The following is a 13334-nucleotide window of genomic DNA, read 5'->3' on the forward strand; positions in this document are numbered from 1 at the left end:
ACCACCACAGTTGGTGACATCACATCACAGCAATAATTTATACTGTTTGTGATCTCGTAAAAAATTATGTTTGAATTTTGAACATAATAATAAGGATTTACCTGCACAGAGAACACCAGCATCATATTCATGCCCGCAGGTTGCTCTTGTAAAACCTTCGACTGAGCATTGCTGAAGAGATGTCACATTGCCGAAACATGAATTGCTAGCCTCCACCACTGACCCACTGCCACGGCCAAAAACAGCACCACCATGAGCTTTCACGGCACGTCCACACTGCAGCGACTCACACACCGCTCCAGCTTTACTTAGAGTCCAGTCCGTGTCACACACTGTGTGCCACTGGTCATCATGACGAACCTCCACTCTTCCAGAGCACTCATCATTACTGTTAACCAAGCGCACCGCCAAGCTTTCTGTGAAGGCAAATAAACTAAATATGTAGCCACAGGTATGGAAGAATGACCAACAAACAACTGTGATGTATTTAGGTATATTGTATACTATTTGAATTTAACCCTTGTGTGGTGTTCGTATTTTTGTTACTCAGCCAGTGTTCATGGGTCTGGTGGACCCGCTAGAGTTTTGGCTTTCCAAATTAACACCATCAAACAATTTTATGTTAAATTACTCAACAGATGTTTACTTCATCCCAATTACAAGACATATGAACACCAAACATGGTTAATTTTTTCCCTTTACCTTTGTTAGATCACATTTATGAATTAATGTGCTTCTCGTTTTTCTTTTATATAAAATGTTATAAATAAATCAGTTATAATCAAGTGGAGTGAGTGGAAAGACACAACACATTTACACGTGAAAAAATAATTAATTGTTTAATTTTTCTTTTGAAAAAAACTGAACACGGGTCTCACAGACCCAAACACCATACAAGGGTTAAATTGAGAACATGTACAACTTTAGAAAATATTCACTTCTTTTGAGTTTTATGGCAACATGTTCCAAAAAAGTTGGAAAAGGTTTGTTTTCCACCAAGTTTACCATTCTGTGCATCCCCTCTTCTCTTAAAAACAGTCTGTAAAGATCTGGGAACTGAGGATACCAGTTTCTAGACTTTTGTAATAGGAATGTTATTCCAATTTTGGATGACATAGGGTTCTACCTACTCAAACGTCCTGAGTCTTCTGTGTCATGTTTTGTGATGCTTAAAATGTTTTCAATTGGTGAATTGTCTGAATTGCAAGCCAGTTATTCAACAGTATCTATGCTGTTGTAATGAAGTTTATTGATAAGTTCAATAAGAAACACCAATGGTCTCACATCTTTCCGCTCCCAGGTGCTGCCAGCTACATCTAACCTTCACATCACTCCAACTTTTCCATGCTGTCAAGCGCTTCATGACATCACTAGTCTAGTTGGATCACCTTTTCCCCAGCCTTCTCGAGGCCGGTCGGCATTCATGCTGCATACTTTAAATCTCATTGCACCTCTCCTTTACAGTCTCCTTCGTGCAATCGTGTCCATGTCTTTGTCACGTTCACACTATTAGATGCTCGCATCTTGATTCATGCTCAATAATCTAGGTAAGTAAATGCCAAAAGGTTGATTCTGTTCATCTGGATGTGGCATTTTCAGTGGGAGAAACGTTTTGTCACTCATTGAAGGGGCTTCTTCAGTCTCAGCTGACTGCAGGTTTCCCCAACCTTATAAACAGTACATTTGCACAATGACTGAAACTAGCCAACCGAAAGAACAATGGGTTGTGAGGTCAGTTACTTGATCATTAGTATGCAAATTGTCATGACCATTAATCAACAACCACTGATCAAAGACCGTTGATCATTGATCAAAGACCATTGATGAAAGGCCATGAGCGCCATTCACAGAGAGGTGGGGAATGGCTGCAATCATAGCATTGTAAGATGGTGAAAGATGTACCCTTAGGTCTTCTTGACTCCCCGCTCAAACCAGCGTTCCTAATGCTAATAATTAAAACCCTCAACCTTTTCCATTAGTTTAACAAGCCTCTGCGACTGGCAATTGTCTGCTTACTGATTCTACTAGCCAAATCCAGGCTTTTCACTCATCTTAAGCCATCTCAAACTTTCCCCTCTCAGATCAAAAATCAATTTGTGCACCTTGTGGCAAGTTTCTGGGCACTTTAGGCATCTTAGATAATAAAATCCTGCTGAAATTTCCGGGCTCCCCATCCTTTAACTTCCTCCCCTGTTTGGCCATCTAAATCTCTTTCGTCAAGTCATTTTGCCTTCTTTCAAGTCATGTGCATTTACTTTAGATTATTTATTATGGCTCTCCATGCATTTCTACTACTTTCTGTCATTTTTTTTTTCATGGATTGGTACTAGCATTGGTAATAGTTATTAGGAGATGTCCTCCTGAGTTTCTGCTGTTTCCTGTCCATCACCGGAATGATTCAACCATACTTCTTATAAGGTAAAATTGGCAATACGTGCATCACAATATTCATGCCATTATAGGACCATCTCCCTTGGCTGCTGCTCTAATGGAGGATCCTGTTGCTGTAAAACCTATATACACATTTCACCATTTTTGATCTACTTCCACATGTGCCAGTTTCATAGGCATTCATGCATTCAGGCATTCATATTGATACTGACGCTCATTCTATAATGAACTAAACAGGGTGCAGTTTGTTTTCTAATAGAAATTGAACTAAATGCTGATAACAAATCCCTCTCCTCTTTATTTGGGAGGACGCAGATTCCATGTTTTCCCAAGAAAATTTCAGATTTGGTATTTTTATGTTCTATTGTGAATCAAGTATGGGTTTATGAGATGTCCAAATTATTACATTCTGTTTTTATTCATATTTTACACAGCATAAAAAAAAATTCAGACTTGCGTTTCCATGTTTTTCTTACCTGTGCAGAAAACACCAGCCACTACAGTGTTGTTGCAATGAGATGGTTCTATTGGACACTGAGTCAATGTAGACTCTTCTCCATTGCAATTAATTTGATCAGTCCAGATGTTTCCTGTACCAGGACCAAGCTGAATAAGCTTATGAGGCTTCCCACAGTCCAACTGTCTGCACACCACTGTTGCATCATTCATGTCCCAGGATTCAGCACACACAGTCCCCCACTGGCCTTTATTGAAATACTCTACTCTTCCATCACAATGAGTGGATCCACCGGTTAATCTCGCATTACCTGGAAATCAGTTGTTATATTAGTGTAACAAATATTATTATATTATATTACTATACATTAAATCTAACTTTTGTTTTTTAATTACATTAATTTTTCTTTTCTTTTCTTTTTATCACACAGACTGTCATGGTCTTGGTTTAATGTACCCAGTGTTTGGAGTTTTTCTTGTGTTTTTGTCATTTTGTATTATATTTAAGTCCGCTTTGTTGGTCTTAAGTTTACTCTATAGTACCACTGCGCATGCTCGTTTTACCCATATTCTATCGCAATATTTCATTTTCCTATCATTGCCCAACATTACACCGGTATTACTGTGAACGGTATGATATAGCGCAGCCCTATCCTGGGGTCTGCATTTGGGTCCTCCCTTCCTGCCTGCCGCACCCAGTTTATGACAGAAGATCATGACCACACTATGGACCCAGCAGACTTAATGTTCGGGAGTTTTGAGGAGTATGCATGCCAAATCATCTTTCTGCGGGGGCGGTGGATCATTCCGACCCACGAGGGAGAGAAGGAAGAGTGCCAGCAAGAGGTCCGCAGCCTGGTACATTCCTGACTCCAGCCAACCTGGCAATAGCACTTGCCGCTAGTTTTGATCCTCCATCCCTCCAAAGGGAGGATCTCACCGTCAACGCCTCTGCCTCAACAGCACCATCCAGCTCATCCGCCACTTGTGCACAGTTCCCAGGAGGAAGCGGTGTTCACGCCGTTCCAAGTCTCAGCCAAAGACAATTTTTTCTTCTGAGCCTCCACGTCCTGTGAGTAACACTGCCTCATCATTGAACACTAGTTTTAAGTCAGCATGCCTACAGACTCCAGCTCATATGGGTTGAACAGTGCTGGACAGTTTGTAAAATATGCACCGGAGGGTTATTGTGACTGTGTTTCTGAGAGTGACTGTAATTTCAGGGATTCCTGTGTTTCCAAGCTTGAAGTTTCTGAGAGTAATTTTGTGCCTGTCCTGGAAACCAGTGAGGTTTGCGTCTCAGGGCTCACTAATGTGCCAGGTGATGACTGTACTCGTGTGCCTATCAAGCATAAAACTGACTGACACACAACCAGACTGCAAAGTACTAATTACCACCAGTAGTGGTAATTCTAAAGACCCTCCTGTAGCAACGATGGTTAAGGTAGCCAAGGAGGCTTATAGCCATGAGCAGGCCACCTCAAAGACTAAGTTCAGCTTTCCAGAGATAACTTCTCCCAAGACTGCTAGTTCTAACCTGGAGAGCTTAAGAACAGCAGATTTTCTAAGGCCAACCAGCTAGGGCTGGGCCATATCATACTGTTCACAGTAATACCGGTTTAATGTTGGGCAACGATAAGAAAATGAAATATCGCGATAGAATATGGGTAAAACGCGCATGCGCAGTGCCTTTGTTTTCATATGCACATGGTGGAAAAAGCATGGCGGCGACAGAGAATGAGAAGGGCGAAAGCGGATCGTTGACAGTGCCCCCTATAATCCCATGTGCCTTATGTATGAATTCTGGTTGTGTTTACTGACCTCGAAACGATTTTATGTGGTACACGGTGCTCGAAAATCTGTCAAATGTTTTAGTACAAGCTTGATGGATTGTCGGAGCATTACGGCTATCATAGGCAGGAGCCTCGCGGAGTGATACGTACTGTGCTGCAACATAATATTACTGTATTGTGTGTGTATAACGTCTTTTTAAGTTTTGTGGATATTAGACATGGTTATGTCGGCCAATTTCCACTGGAAATGCCTTTTGGTTAAACTGTCAGCAAGGAATTTGCATTTGCACTGTTAAATTTTTATATAACTTTAATGCACATAAAAAACATCTCCTTGTGTCCGCTGACGCCTCTGGTGAGCCCGTACATCCATCACCTGCACCACCACCTGCGGCTTCCAGAACTTCTTTTGGCTTTAGCAAGCAAGCAATTTATTTATATAGCACTTCCAGACAACCGCCAGCTGAAAAGAAAGTGCCTCTTTGGATTCATGGTTGACCCAGCTCCTCGGTTTTGTTTTAGACTTCTGCTGCTGGGATTTTGATTTTGTGGACTCTGTTTTCCTAAACTTCAGCATTTTTTGTTTTAACCTCCTAAGACCCGAACTCTTCCACGGCATGCATTTTTAATTTCTCTTTGATATTTGGGCATATTGGGGCCCAATGAATGTAAAAACAAAGAATCACCAGATTTTTTCTTTTACCCGATTTTTGTTCCTAAGAAAAATGAGAGCTGAGGATGAGGATATTTGTTTAAAATTTTGATGGAACAGTGGCAGCATAATGTCCTCGTAAGTGGATATCAGGCCCTTGTAGAGCAAAATTTAATATTTTGGTCTAGACAACCCAAAATCTGATGTCCACGTATGTGGGTGCCAGGTCCTAAGAGGTTAAACTCTGTTTTTGTTTATTTCTGGACTTGGTTGCCATTCCTTTTTCAGCAATAAAGCTGTTTATGAGTTTACATTTCACATCCTGGAGTCTGCATTTCGGTCCTCCTTCCTGCCTGCCGCACACATTTTATGACACAGACATAAAGCCAAAAATCAGCATAGTTTGGTAGCGACTGGGATCTCAAACTTGCTCATCTCTATTGGCTCCCCATTGTTTCAAAAACAAGGAGAAAAAGAAAACAAAGAAGCAAAAGATGAAGACACATAAACAAAAAATAAACAACATTAATATTAATATCAAGATTTTTTCTTTCCATTCTCAAATGTTAAGTTTGTGAATGAAAAATTAAAATAACTTTAATATTTTGTTTATTAAAAAGGATAAGGCCATGTCTATTATCTGGCGCCTTTTCCCCCTTTTTCTTCTAAATTTCATTAAACCTAATGGTGGTGGTTAGTATAAATGTGCACATATAAAAGGGGACTCCTGTGTTCCCCCTTCTATGTATCAAAAATGCTACAAAGTAAGTCATGAAGGAAAAAAGAATTTAACAGTGTGTTGACAATGTTTGACTGCTAACTCTACTGGTTTGTGAATATGACCTCATGACTTAATGTGTGGCTGAGGTCTAAACAGAAGCTGTCCTTTTTTTTTTTGCTCTTTATTTTATGTTTTATTTAGCATAAAAAAATCAGCTACTTTTGATTGAGTTAATTTCAACATGCTTATCACTCAAAGTGGTCTGCAGAATTCTATAATCAGTCTGCTTAAAATTAAGCCTAGATTGATTGATGTAGACATTTACATATTTTCTTCTCCTTCCGCTTCACAATTTTTCACTTTTGTTGATAATAAAAGTAGTTAAAGCGAAGGGGTTGTATTACCCTTGCTGGCTGATATTAGTACATTGTCAAATGAAATAGAATTTAGCATTGTAAGTGGTTAATATTTATCTGCTGTCTCACATTAAAGTTGTATTTGCTAAATGCTGGTAATTTTAATAGTGAAATAACTCTGTGACCATGCATTAAATAATTGCCATATCACAAGGTAAAACTAAAGAATGCACATAGGCTAGTCTTTTCTTAATGAGCAAACATGACCTTTGTTATTCTTGGAAAGCACTAGAGGAGCATATCTATAGTTTTTGTCTCTTACCTGAACATACAAGAGAAACACCTTCACATGACCCTCTGTGTTCTTGCAGTTGACACTGGCTGATAGAGTTCACATTATCAGAGCATCTACTTGTGAACCCTTGCAGTGAGCTGTCACCAAAGTAAAAGATGTCCTTGGAATTTTTTGGATCTCCACAGTTGAGCTCCTTACATAGGACTGCAGCTTCTTTAAGGCCCCAGTTATTACTACAAAGTTTCCCCCATCGGCCATCATGGAAAACCTCCACTCTGCCAGAACAGCTGTCAGTTCCATTGATCAATCTGACTGTCTCTGCAAAGCAGAATTTGGGTTTTTAGGATTTTCATTAAAACTCAGGTTTGAAACTCAGAATACATCCTGTCTTACCTGAGCACACGAGACCAGCATATTCACTGTGGTTACAGTCATATACTCCAAAACCTTTGTGAGGGCAGTCAGCAAGAAACATCTCATGACCAGTGCACTCCATCTTATCCAGCCAAATCTGATCTTGACCTCTCCCAAAGTAAGTCTTATATTTGACTGAGAGAGCATTCCCACAGTTCATCTCTCGACATGCGACAGTTGCTTCTTGCATTCCCCATCTATCATCACAGACTGTTCCCCATTGTGAACTATAGTAGATTTCCACTCTACCAGAGCAGCGATTAGTCCCATTCACCAGCCGAATGGGTTGACTGTCTGTTAATTTAAAAAAAAAAAAATTAAGGGCAAGTTTTTTCAGAAATGGCAGATTCTAACAGTGTCACTTTTACAATTAATTACTGATAGTTTTGTGAGCACACGTGTGACTTACTTCCACAGACAACAGTAGCATCATCACAACTTTCATTGACTTTTAGAAGTGAGCACTGTGAGACAGAGGTCTCATTTCCAGAGCAGATGGTTTTGATTGCAGGCAGGGCACGTGCATCTCCAAAATACAATGTCTCAGTCTGAGTGGGTGGATCGCCACAACCAGCTTCTTGGCACACAACATGAGCTGCTTGTTTGCCCAAATCACTGCAAACTCGTTTCCACTGAGCTTCGTGGTAAATTTCTACTCTGCCATTGCAACGAGTTCCATTGACAAGCCGCACATGTCCTATAAAATATATAAAACTAAATGGTTAGTCTATGACAAATAACACTGTGAAAAAGTATGAAATCCACTCTATGTATTTCCTAATAACCTTAAGACTATAGACAAGGGAGAACATTTATAGCTAATTTTATAGCAAAACTGAATTAAGTTATGAAAAGTGATATTTTCCAGTTTTTGGTTCCAATTAAGGGGAATACCTCTCTAAGGGGAAGTTAGTCTTCCAGTATATTATTTTGATAATTTTTAGGTTTATTTGGGCAGGACCTGTTTAATTAAGACCAGCATCAAAACTGGTATTTTTAATTGACATTAAATACACAAAATAATTGTTTGTAATCAACATTAAACTTTTAAAGCAAGAGTTCTATACTCGCAGCCTTTTTAATTAAAAAAGAATGGGGTTAATGTTTGAAGAAATGTCACTAAAGTTGACTGGAAAGATAAAGAAATTCCCATTACATTTGACTACATTTTAATATACTGGCTCAAATTCTTAAGTTCTTTATTCTTGGGGCGAAACATATGGTTACGTTACGTTACGTTACGTTACGTTACGTTACGTTACGTTACGCTACGTTACGTTACGTTATGTTACGTTATGTTATGTTACGTTATGTTATGTTATGTTCCAGTTTGGATTCAGGAGACAGACACTATCTCTACTTTTAAGATTAAAAACTTTCCTTTTTGCTAAATCGTATAGTTAGGGCTGCATCAATGAATCCTCCCTTATGCTGCAATTGTCAAAAGCTGGTAGTCAATTTCTCTTGACAATCACGTGTGCTGCAACTTGTTTTCCTGAAGCCATTCCTCTTGGAAGATCACTGCTCCCACCATAACTAAGGCTCTGCTTAGATTTTTCTCAACATTCGGTCTGCCCAGAGTTATTCAAACCGACCAAGACAGCAATTTTTAGTCAAAACAGTTTAAGCAGTCTTTGCGACTCCAGCTGACACATCCTTATAGAAGTCTCAGCTTCTACCTGCCGACACTAGCTTAAGAGAATATTATATTATACTAGACTGACAAAGTTCTTAAAATGTGTTTATAAACAAAAATAAATAAATGAATACATATCTTACCCTGTGCATGGGGTACATGTAATGTACAACAAAATATGTCAAACATTATCTAGACGTACCTGAACAGACCACTCCTGCATCTTCACTGTGGCCACAGTTATTTTGCCCAAATGGTTTGTGCTGACACTGAAGGATGGAAGACTCATTCCCAACACACTGTACATCATCCAACCAGATCTCATCCTTTCCACGTCCAAAGAAAGCATCGTTTTTGGCCTCCATAGCTGTCCCACAGTTTAGCTCTCGACACACCACCTCAGCATTGGCCATGCTCCACTCATCATCACAGACAGTTCCCCAACTGTCTTGGTAGAAGACCTCCACTCTGCCAGAGCAACGCAAAGGTCCGACCAGCCTAATTTTTTCACATTCTGGATATGAGAAAAACAAAACCACAAAGGATGTTCAATGTTTTACCTAGACCTTAAAAACATTGAGGCAGTTTTTTAATGGAGAAATCCAATTATCTTAATATTCATGGGTTATTTACTGACCTGTAAACTGCAGCAAACTCAACAGGCCTGCAGCAGAAATATATAGCAAAGTAGTCTGATTAAATCTGACAGGAGATGTGAACTTAGATACAAAATAAAACTCTGTGTTAACAGTCTACACTGTAGTCAGACCTATGATTTGTTAAATATATTATAAATATGGAAGACAAAAGGATCCTGGATAGTTTTAAACTGATCCAGTAAATAAACTCCCACTTCTCACTCATGATACTAACACACAACCAAACCATGTTTCCACTCAAGAAAAAATATGTCCACATGAAGTCAAACTGAGAAAAAACTCCAGTAACTCACCAAGAGACAAGTGAAAAATAAATTGTTGTTTTTCATCCAAAATGAGGATCATATTGTGTCTTCAGTATTGGTCAAATGCTGTAAAACATACCAGTGAATTTGAAAAATGGCTTTACATCTCTCCGAACCCCCTGTCTTTAGAAAAGCTTTGTTTAATCTTTTTGTTTTCACCAAAAGCTGATAATACAGTCCTCTTTAAATTCACAATGACTAGAAATCTTTTAAAAATGAAATCAGTATTTGTAATAAATTGCTCACCCTAAGGGTGAGCCGATGAACAAAAACCCCAATGAACAAATTCCTTGCTATAAATCAAACTCTAGCTGGACTTGGATTGCAAACTGGAGAGATATTGACATTTTGATCAATCATTAAAGACAAGTTGATGAGTGGATTTTGTTTTTCACTAAAGCCTACATATACTATTTTTTTAAACAGTTATCATATTCATCATAAAGAGAAGCAACATTTTACATGATGTTGCAAAAGATAATGAAAGACAATAAGAACAAGAATGATAGTGCAGCTCTCCACCAAGGTGGCTCATTCTCTGGCAGTTTTTACTTTGAAAGGAATAGTATTTGTATAGCATATCTTATGTACAGTATATAAAATTTAAAAAAAAACTTTGTTGCCTTTGTTCTTTTTAAACACGAGTACTATGTTATGGAGCATAAACAAATCAAAGTGCAAGTTTTCGTTATTTGCCCTGTTTGAAACTCATTTTAATATACTTACCATAATTTTAAAAATAAACAGTTGTCATTTTTTATGTGAATATACTACATATGTAGCATTCATTTCATTGTTTATAAAATTTGTTTAAATGTTTATTTTTGGAAATGTTGCCAATAAAAACAACAAAATAATTTTGAATGAAATTTTAACATTTTCTGACCTTGAAGAAGAGGTCAGAAAGAAGTAATGCAATGTTTTGAATCCTTATATATCATTCCCTATATGCCTATATGTTGTCAGTACAAGCAATGGCATTAGGTAATTCGTTTGGAAGATCTCTATATACATTACTATAACCTTCAGAACAATCACTTGACCTTGAAGGAGAGATCAAAGGTCAAATGTGACCTCTTACTTCTGGTATTGGTACTTTTTGGTACTTTTTATATGCTAACAATACACAGTTAAGTTTTTGTCAATAGCCATTCATTAGGTTAACCTTGAAGATCGTATTGAATGTAAGGTAAATTTATATTGATTGTTAAGATGACCCCACTTTACACCCCTACAAAATGTTGGCACAATTTATTCAAAACTTTGCAAGTTTTCATGTTTATAGATAGAATGAGACACACATAAACATGTACACATGCAACAGCTACCAAGAACATATCTCCTTTGGCAGAGGTAATTATTTACTCACAACAACATAGATAATTGGGAAATCAAGGTCAAAGGGATGCTTTTGTGGTTGCTTGTTGTGAAATATCAGTCAGTAAACTTAGCGACTGACCTACTTCTGTGCTAAACCTACTTGTAGTTATCATTCACATCAGCTTTAATTTCATTTTAAGGCCATTACTAATGCAGACTGCAGCCCCAAAACCTTCAGATGGCATCTGAGACTGAAGGAGTGAAAGATGCCATCAATGTACACTATGAACGACCATCCGTGAACAGAGAGGGTGGCTTACGCACCAATTGTCAACCACCTACAACACAGTTTTGAGATCCCTTCCCTGGTGGCGAGACAGATGATTTACATGTAGTGAGACACATGATTAATAATGGACAACTTAAAGGACAACTTCCACTAGGGATTAAATACCTGGGACTCTCCACCATGTGGTTTTAGAACTGAAGAAGCTTCTTGGATGAGAGGTGAAACACCTTCAAGAAACATCCATTTTCACACTTTAGAGATCCAAAGTGTGGAATGGACATATTGGAACGCCATCTCTATTACACGCTTTGCTATGATATCAGGTTGATCTATAACAGGCATAACTAAAGTTAATCTGCTGGTTAGTTGCACAGAGAGCACCATAAAGCACAGTAATAGGAAACCAGAGTTTAGTATCTTGAACTGGCTACATGAGAATAATGTAATAAGAAAATAATATATTCATCAGACCTTTATTTATCCAGATAATAAAATCTCATAGAGATTTCTATGAGACCTGGCATATATAAAACTGTCTGTTCACTTAATTTAATATTATTTCTTACAAAGTCTTATTGCTTATCTAAAAAAAAAAAAAAAAAAAATCCTCTGAGAAGCTGTTTGGTTTATTTGTTAAAATCTTACATGCAGTGAAGATGTCCTTGTAATCAATCTTTCACTAAAATGGGTCACAGCCACAAAGATTGTGGCTTCGTGGTCTAGGGTGTCCAAACGGAGCCAGACATTGTAAACAACGCAATTTTCTATTTCCAAATTTTATCATTGGGAGAATCGATCTAACATTAGAGAATACTGGAGTTTGAAAGGACAGTAGGTTAAGCACATATTGCACATATTGACATCTGGGTAAATCATTATAGAATCTGAGATTCTCTGATGGGAAATTACCTCACAAACCTACCTGACAACACCGTGGGTGGTCTGAAAAACAGGCCGATCATGTCACAAACAGGATAATAGTCTAATAAGTAGAAAGGCGTGTATATACCAGGGTTACAACTACAACAGCAATTTCAGCACTAGCAGTATATTATCATGTTGTTGGCTCATATTTGTGCTAACATTAGCCTTTTGTTCTTCCTTAAAAAAGTACTTTATTGGAATACATAGTGGGAGTCACAACTTAATGAAATTGGAGAAACTGGTACCTTTGATGCTGTGAAATTAGGCCTACAAACATCCCTTCACCCGTGGACACAAATTTATACATTTCTGTTTTTAATTTAAGGCATTTTGACCATTTCTTTTACATATTTTATAGACAACACTGTATCGTCAACACTTTTAACGTCCAACTGTTCACCCTGCTTCAGCTTGAATTGTTCTGCCATTCTTCACAGGTCCACTAGTGGCCACTCCTGTTTCCCCACTGAAAAAAAGCCAGATAAACTTTCCCTCCACTACATTAGATACACCAGTTCGGCTTCTGGTCCATCCAAATGTCCAATCAGCCAATAACATGACAATATCTCAGTGCATTTAGGCATGTAGACAAGATAAAAGCAACAGAATGGGGAAGAAAGATGATTTAAAGGACTATAAATGTGGTATGGTTAATGGTGTCAGACAAGTTGGTTTTCTGGGAATTTTCTCACACAACCATCTCTAGAATTTTTGGAAAAAATATCCAGTGAGTGGTTGTTCTCTGCATGGATCCATTCTTGTATCAAGGCTGGTGCTGGTGGTGTAATCGTGTATGGGATTTTCTGTAGTTAGCTTTGGGCCTCTGGGTGTCAATCAACAAGTCTGCAGAACTGTGTGATGTTATCATGTCACATGTGCCAGAATCTCAGAGGAATGTTTCCAGCACATTGTTGAATCCTTGCTATGACAAATTTAGGCAGTTCTGAAGGCAAACATGGTCCAACTTGGTGCTATTCATTCTCTGCCTGAGTTTGCAATATGTCATCTTATATTTCCATTAAGTTCCTGTTTGAGAAACCTTACAGGAAATGTATCTCTGATACCTATCAGCAGAAAGCTGAATTCAAAGGGCAGTTCATACAATTTGCATTATTGGCATAAC

The 13334-nt window shown here is 38.2% G+C and overlaps 1 protein-coding gene across 1 annotated transcript in view; it reads right to left on the minus strand.

Annotated features, from left to right (window-relative positions):
* The window catches only part of LOC113037269 (deleted in malignant brain tumors 1 protein-like), a 55194-nt gene extending 45308 nt beyond the window's left edge, over window positions 1–9886 (minus strand). Inside the window, 8 exon segments of the mRNA XM_026194171.1 lie at window positions 102–416; window positions 2868–3158; window positions 6692–6982; window positions 7058–7372; window positions 7488–7775; window positions 8917–9228; window positions 9352–9378; window positions 9667–9886. Coding sequence (XP_026049956.1) covers window positions 102–416; window positions 2868–3158; window positions 6692–6982; window positions 7058–7372; window positions 7488–7775; window positions 8917–9228; window positions 9352–9378; window positions 9667–9718 — 1891 coding nt within the window. The 5' untranslated portion in view covers window positions 9719–9886.
* Between the last annotated feature and the right edge of the window lie 3448 nt (window positions 9887–13334).

The sequence above is a fragment of the Astatotilapia calliptera genome, chromosome 15, assembly GCF_900246225.1.
Source record: "Astatotilapia calliptera chromosome 15, fAstCal1.2, whole genome shotgun sequence".
Taxonomy (NCBI): Eukaryota; Metazoa; Chordata; class Actinopteri; order Cichliformes; family Cichlidae; genus Astatotilapia; species Astatotilapia calliptera.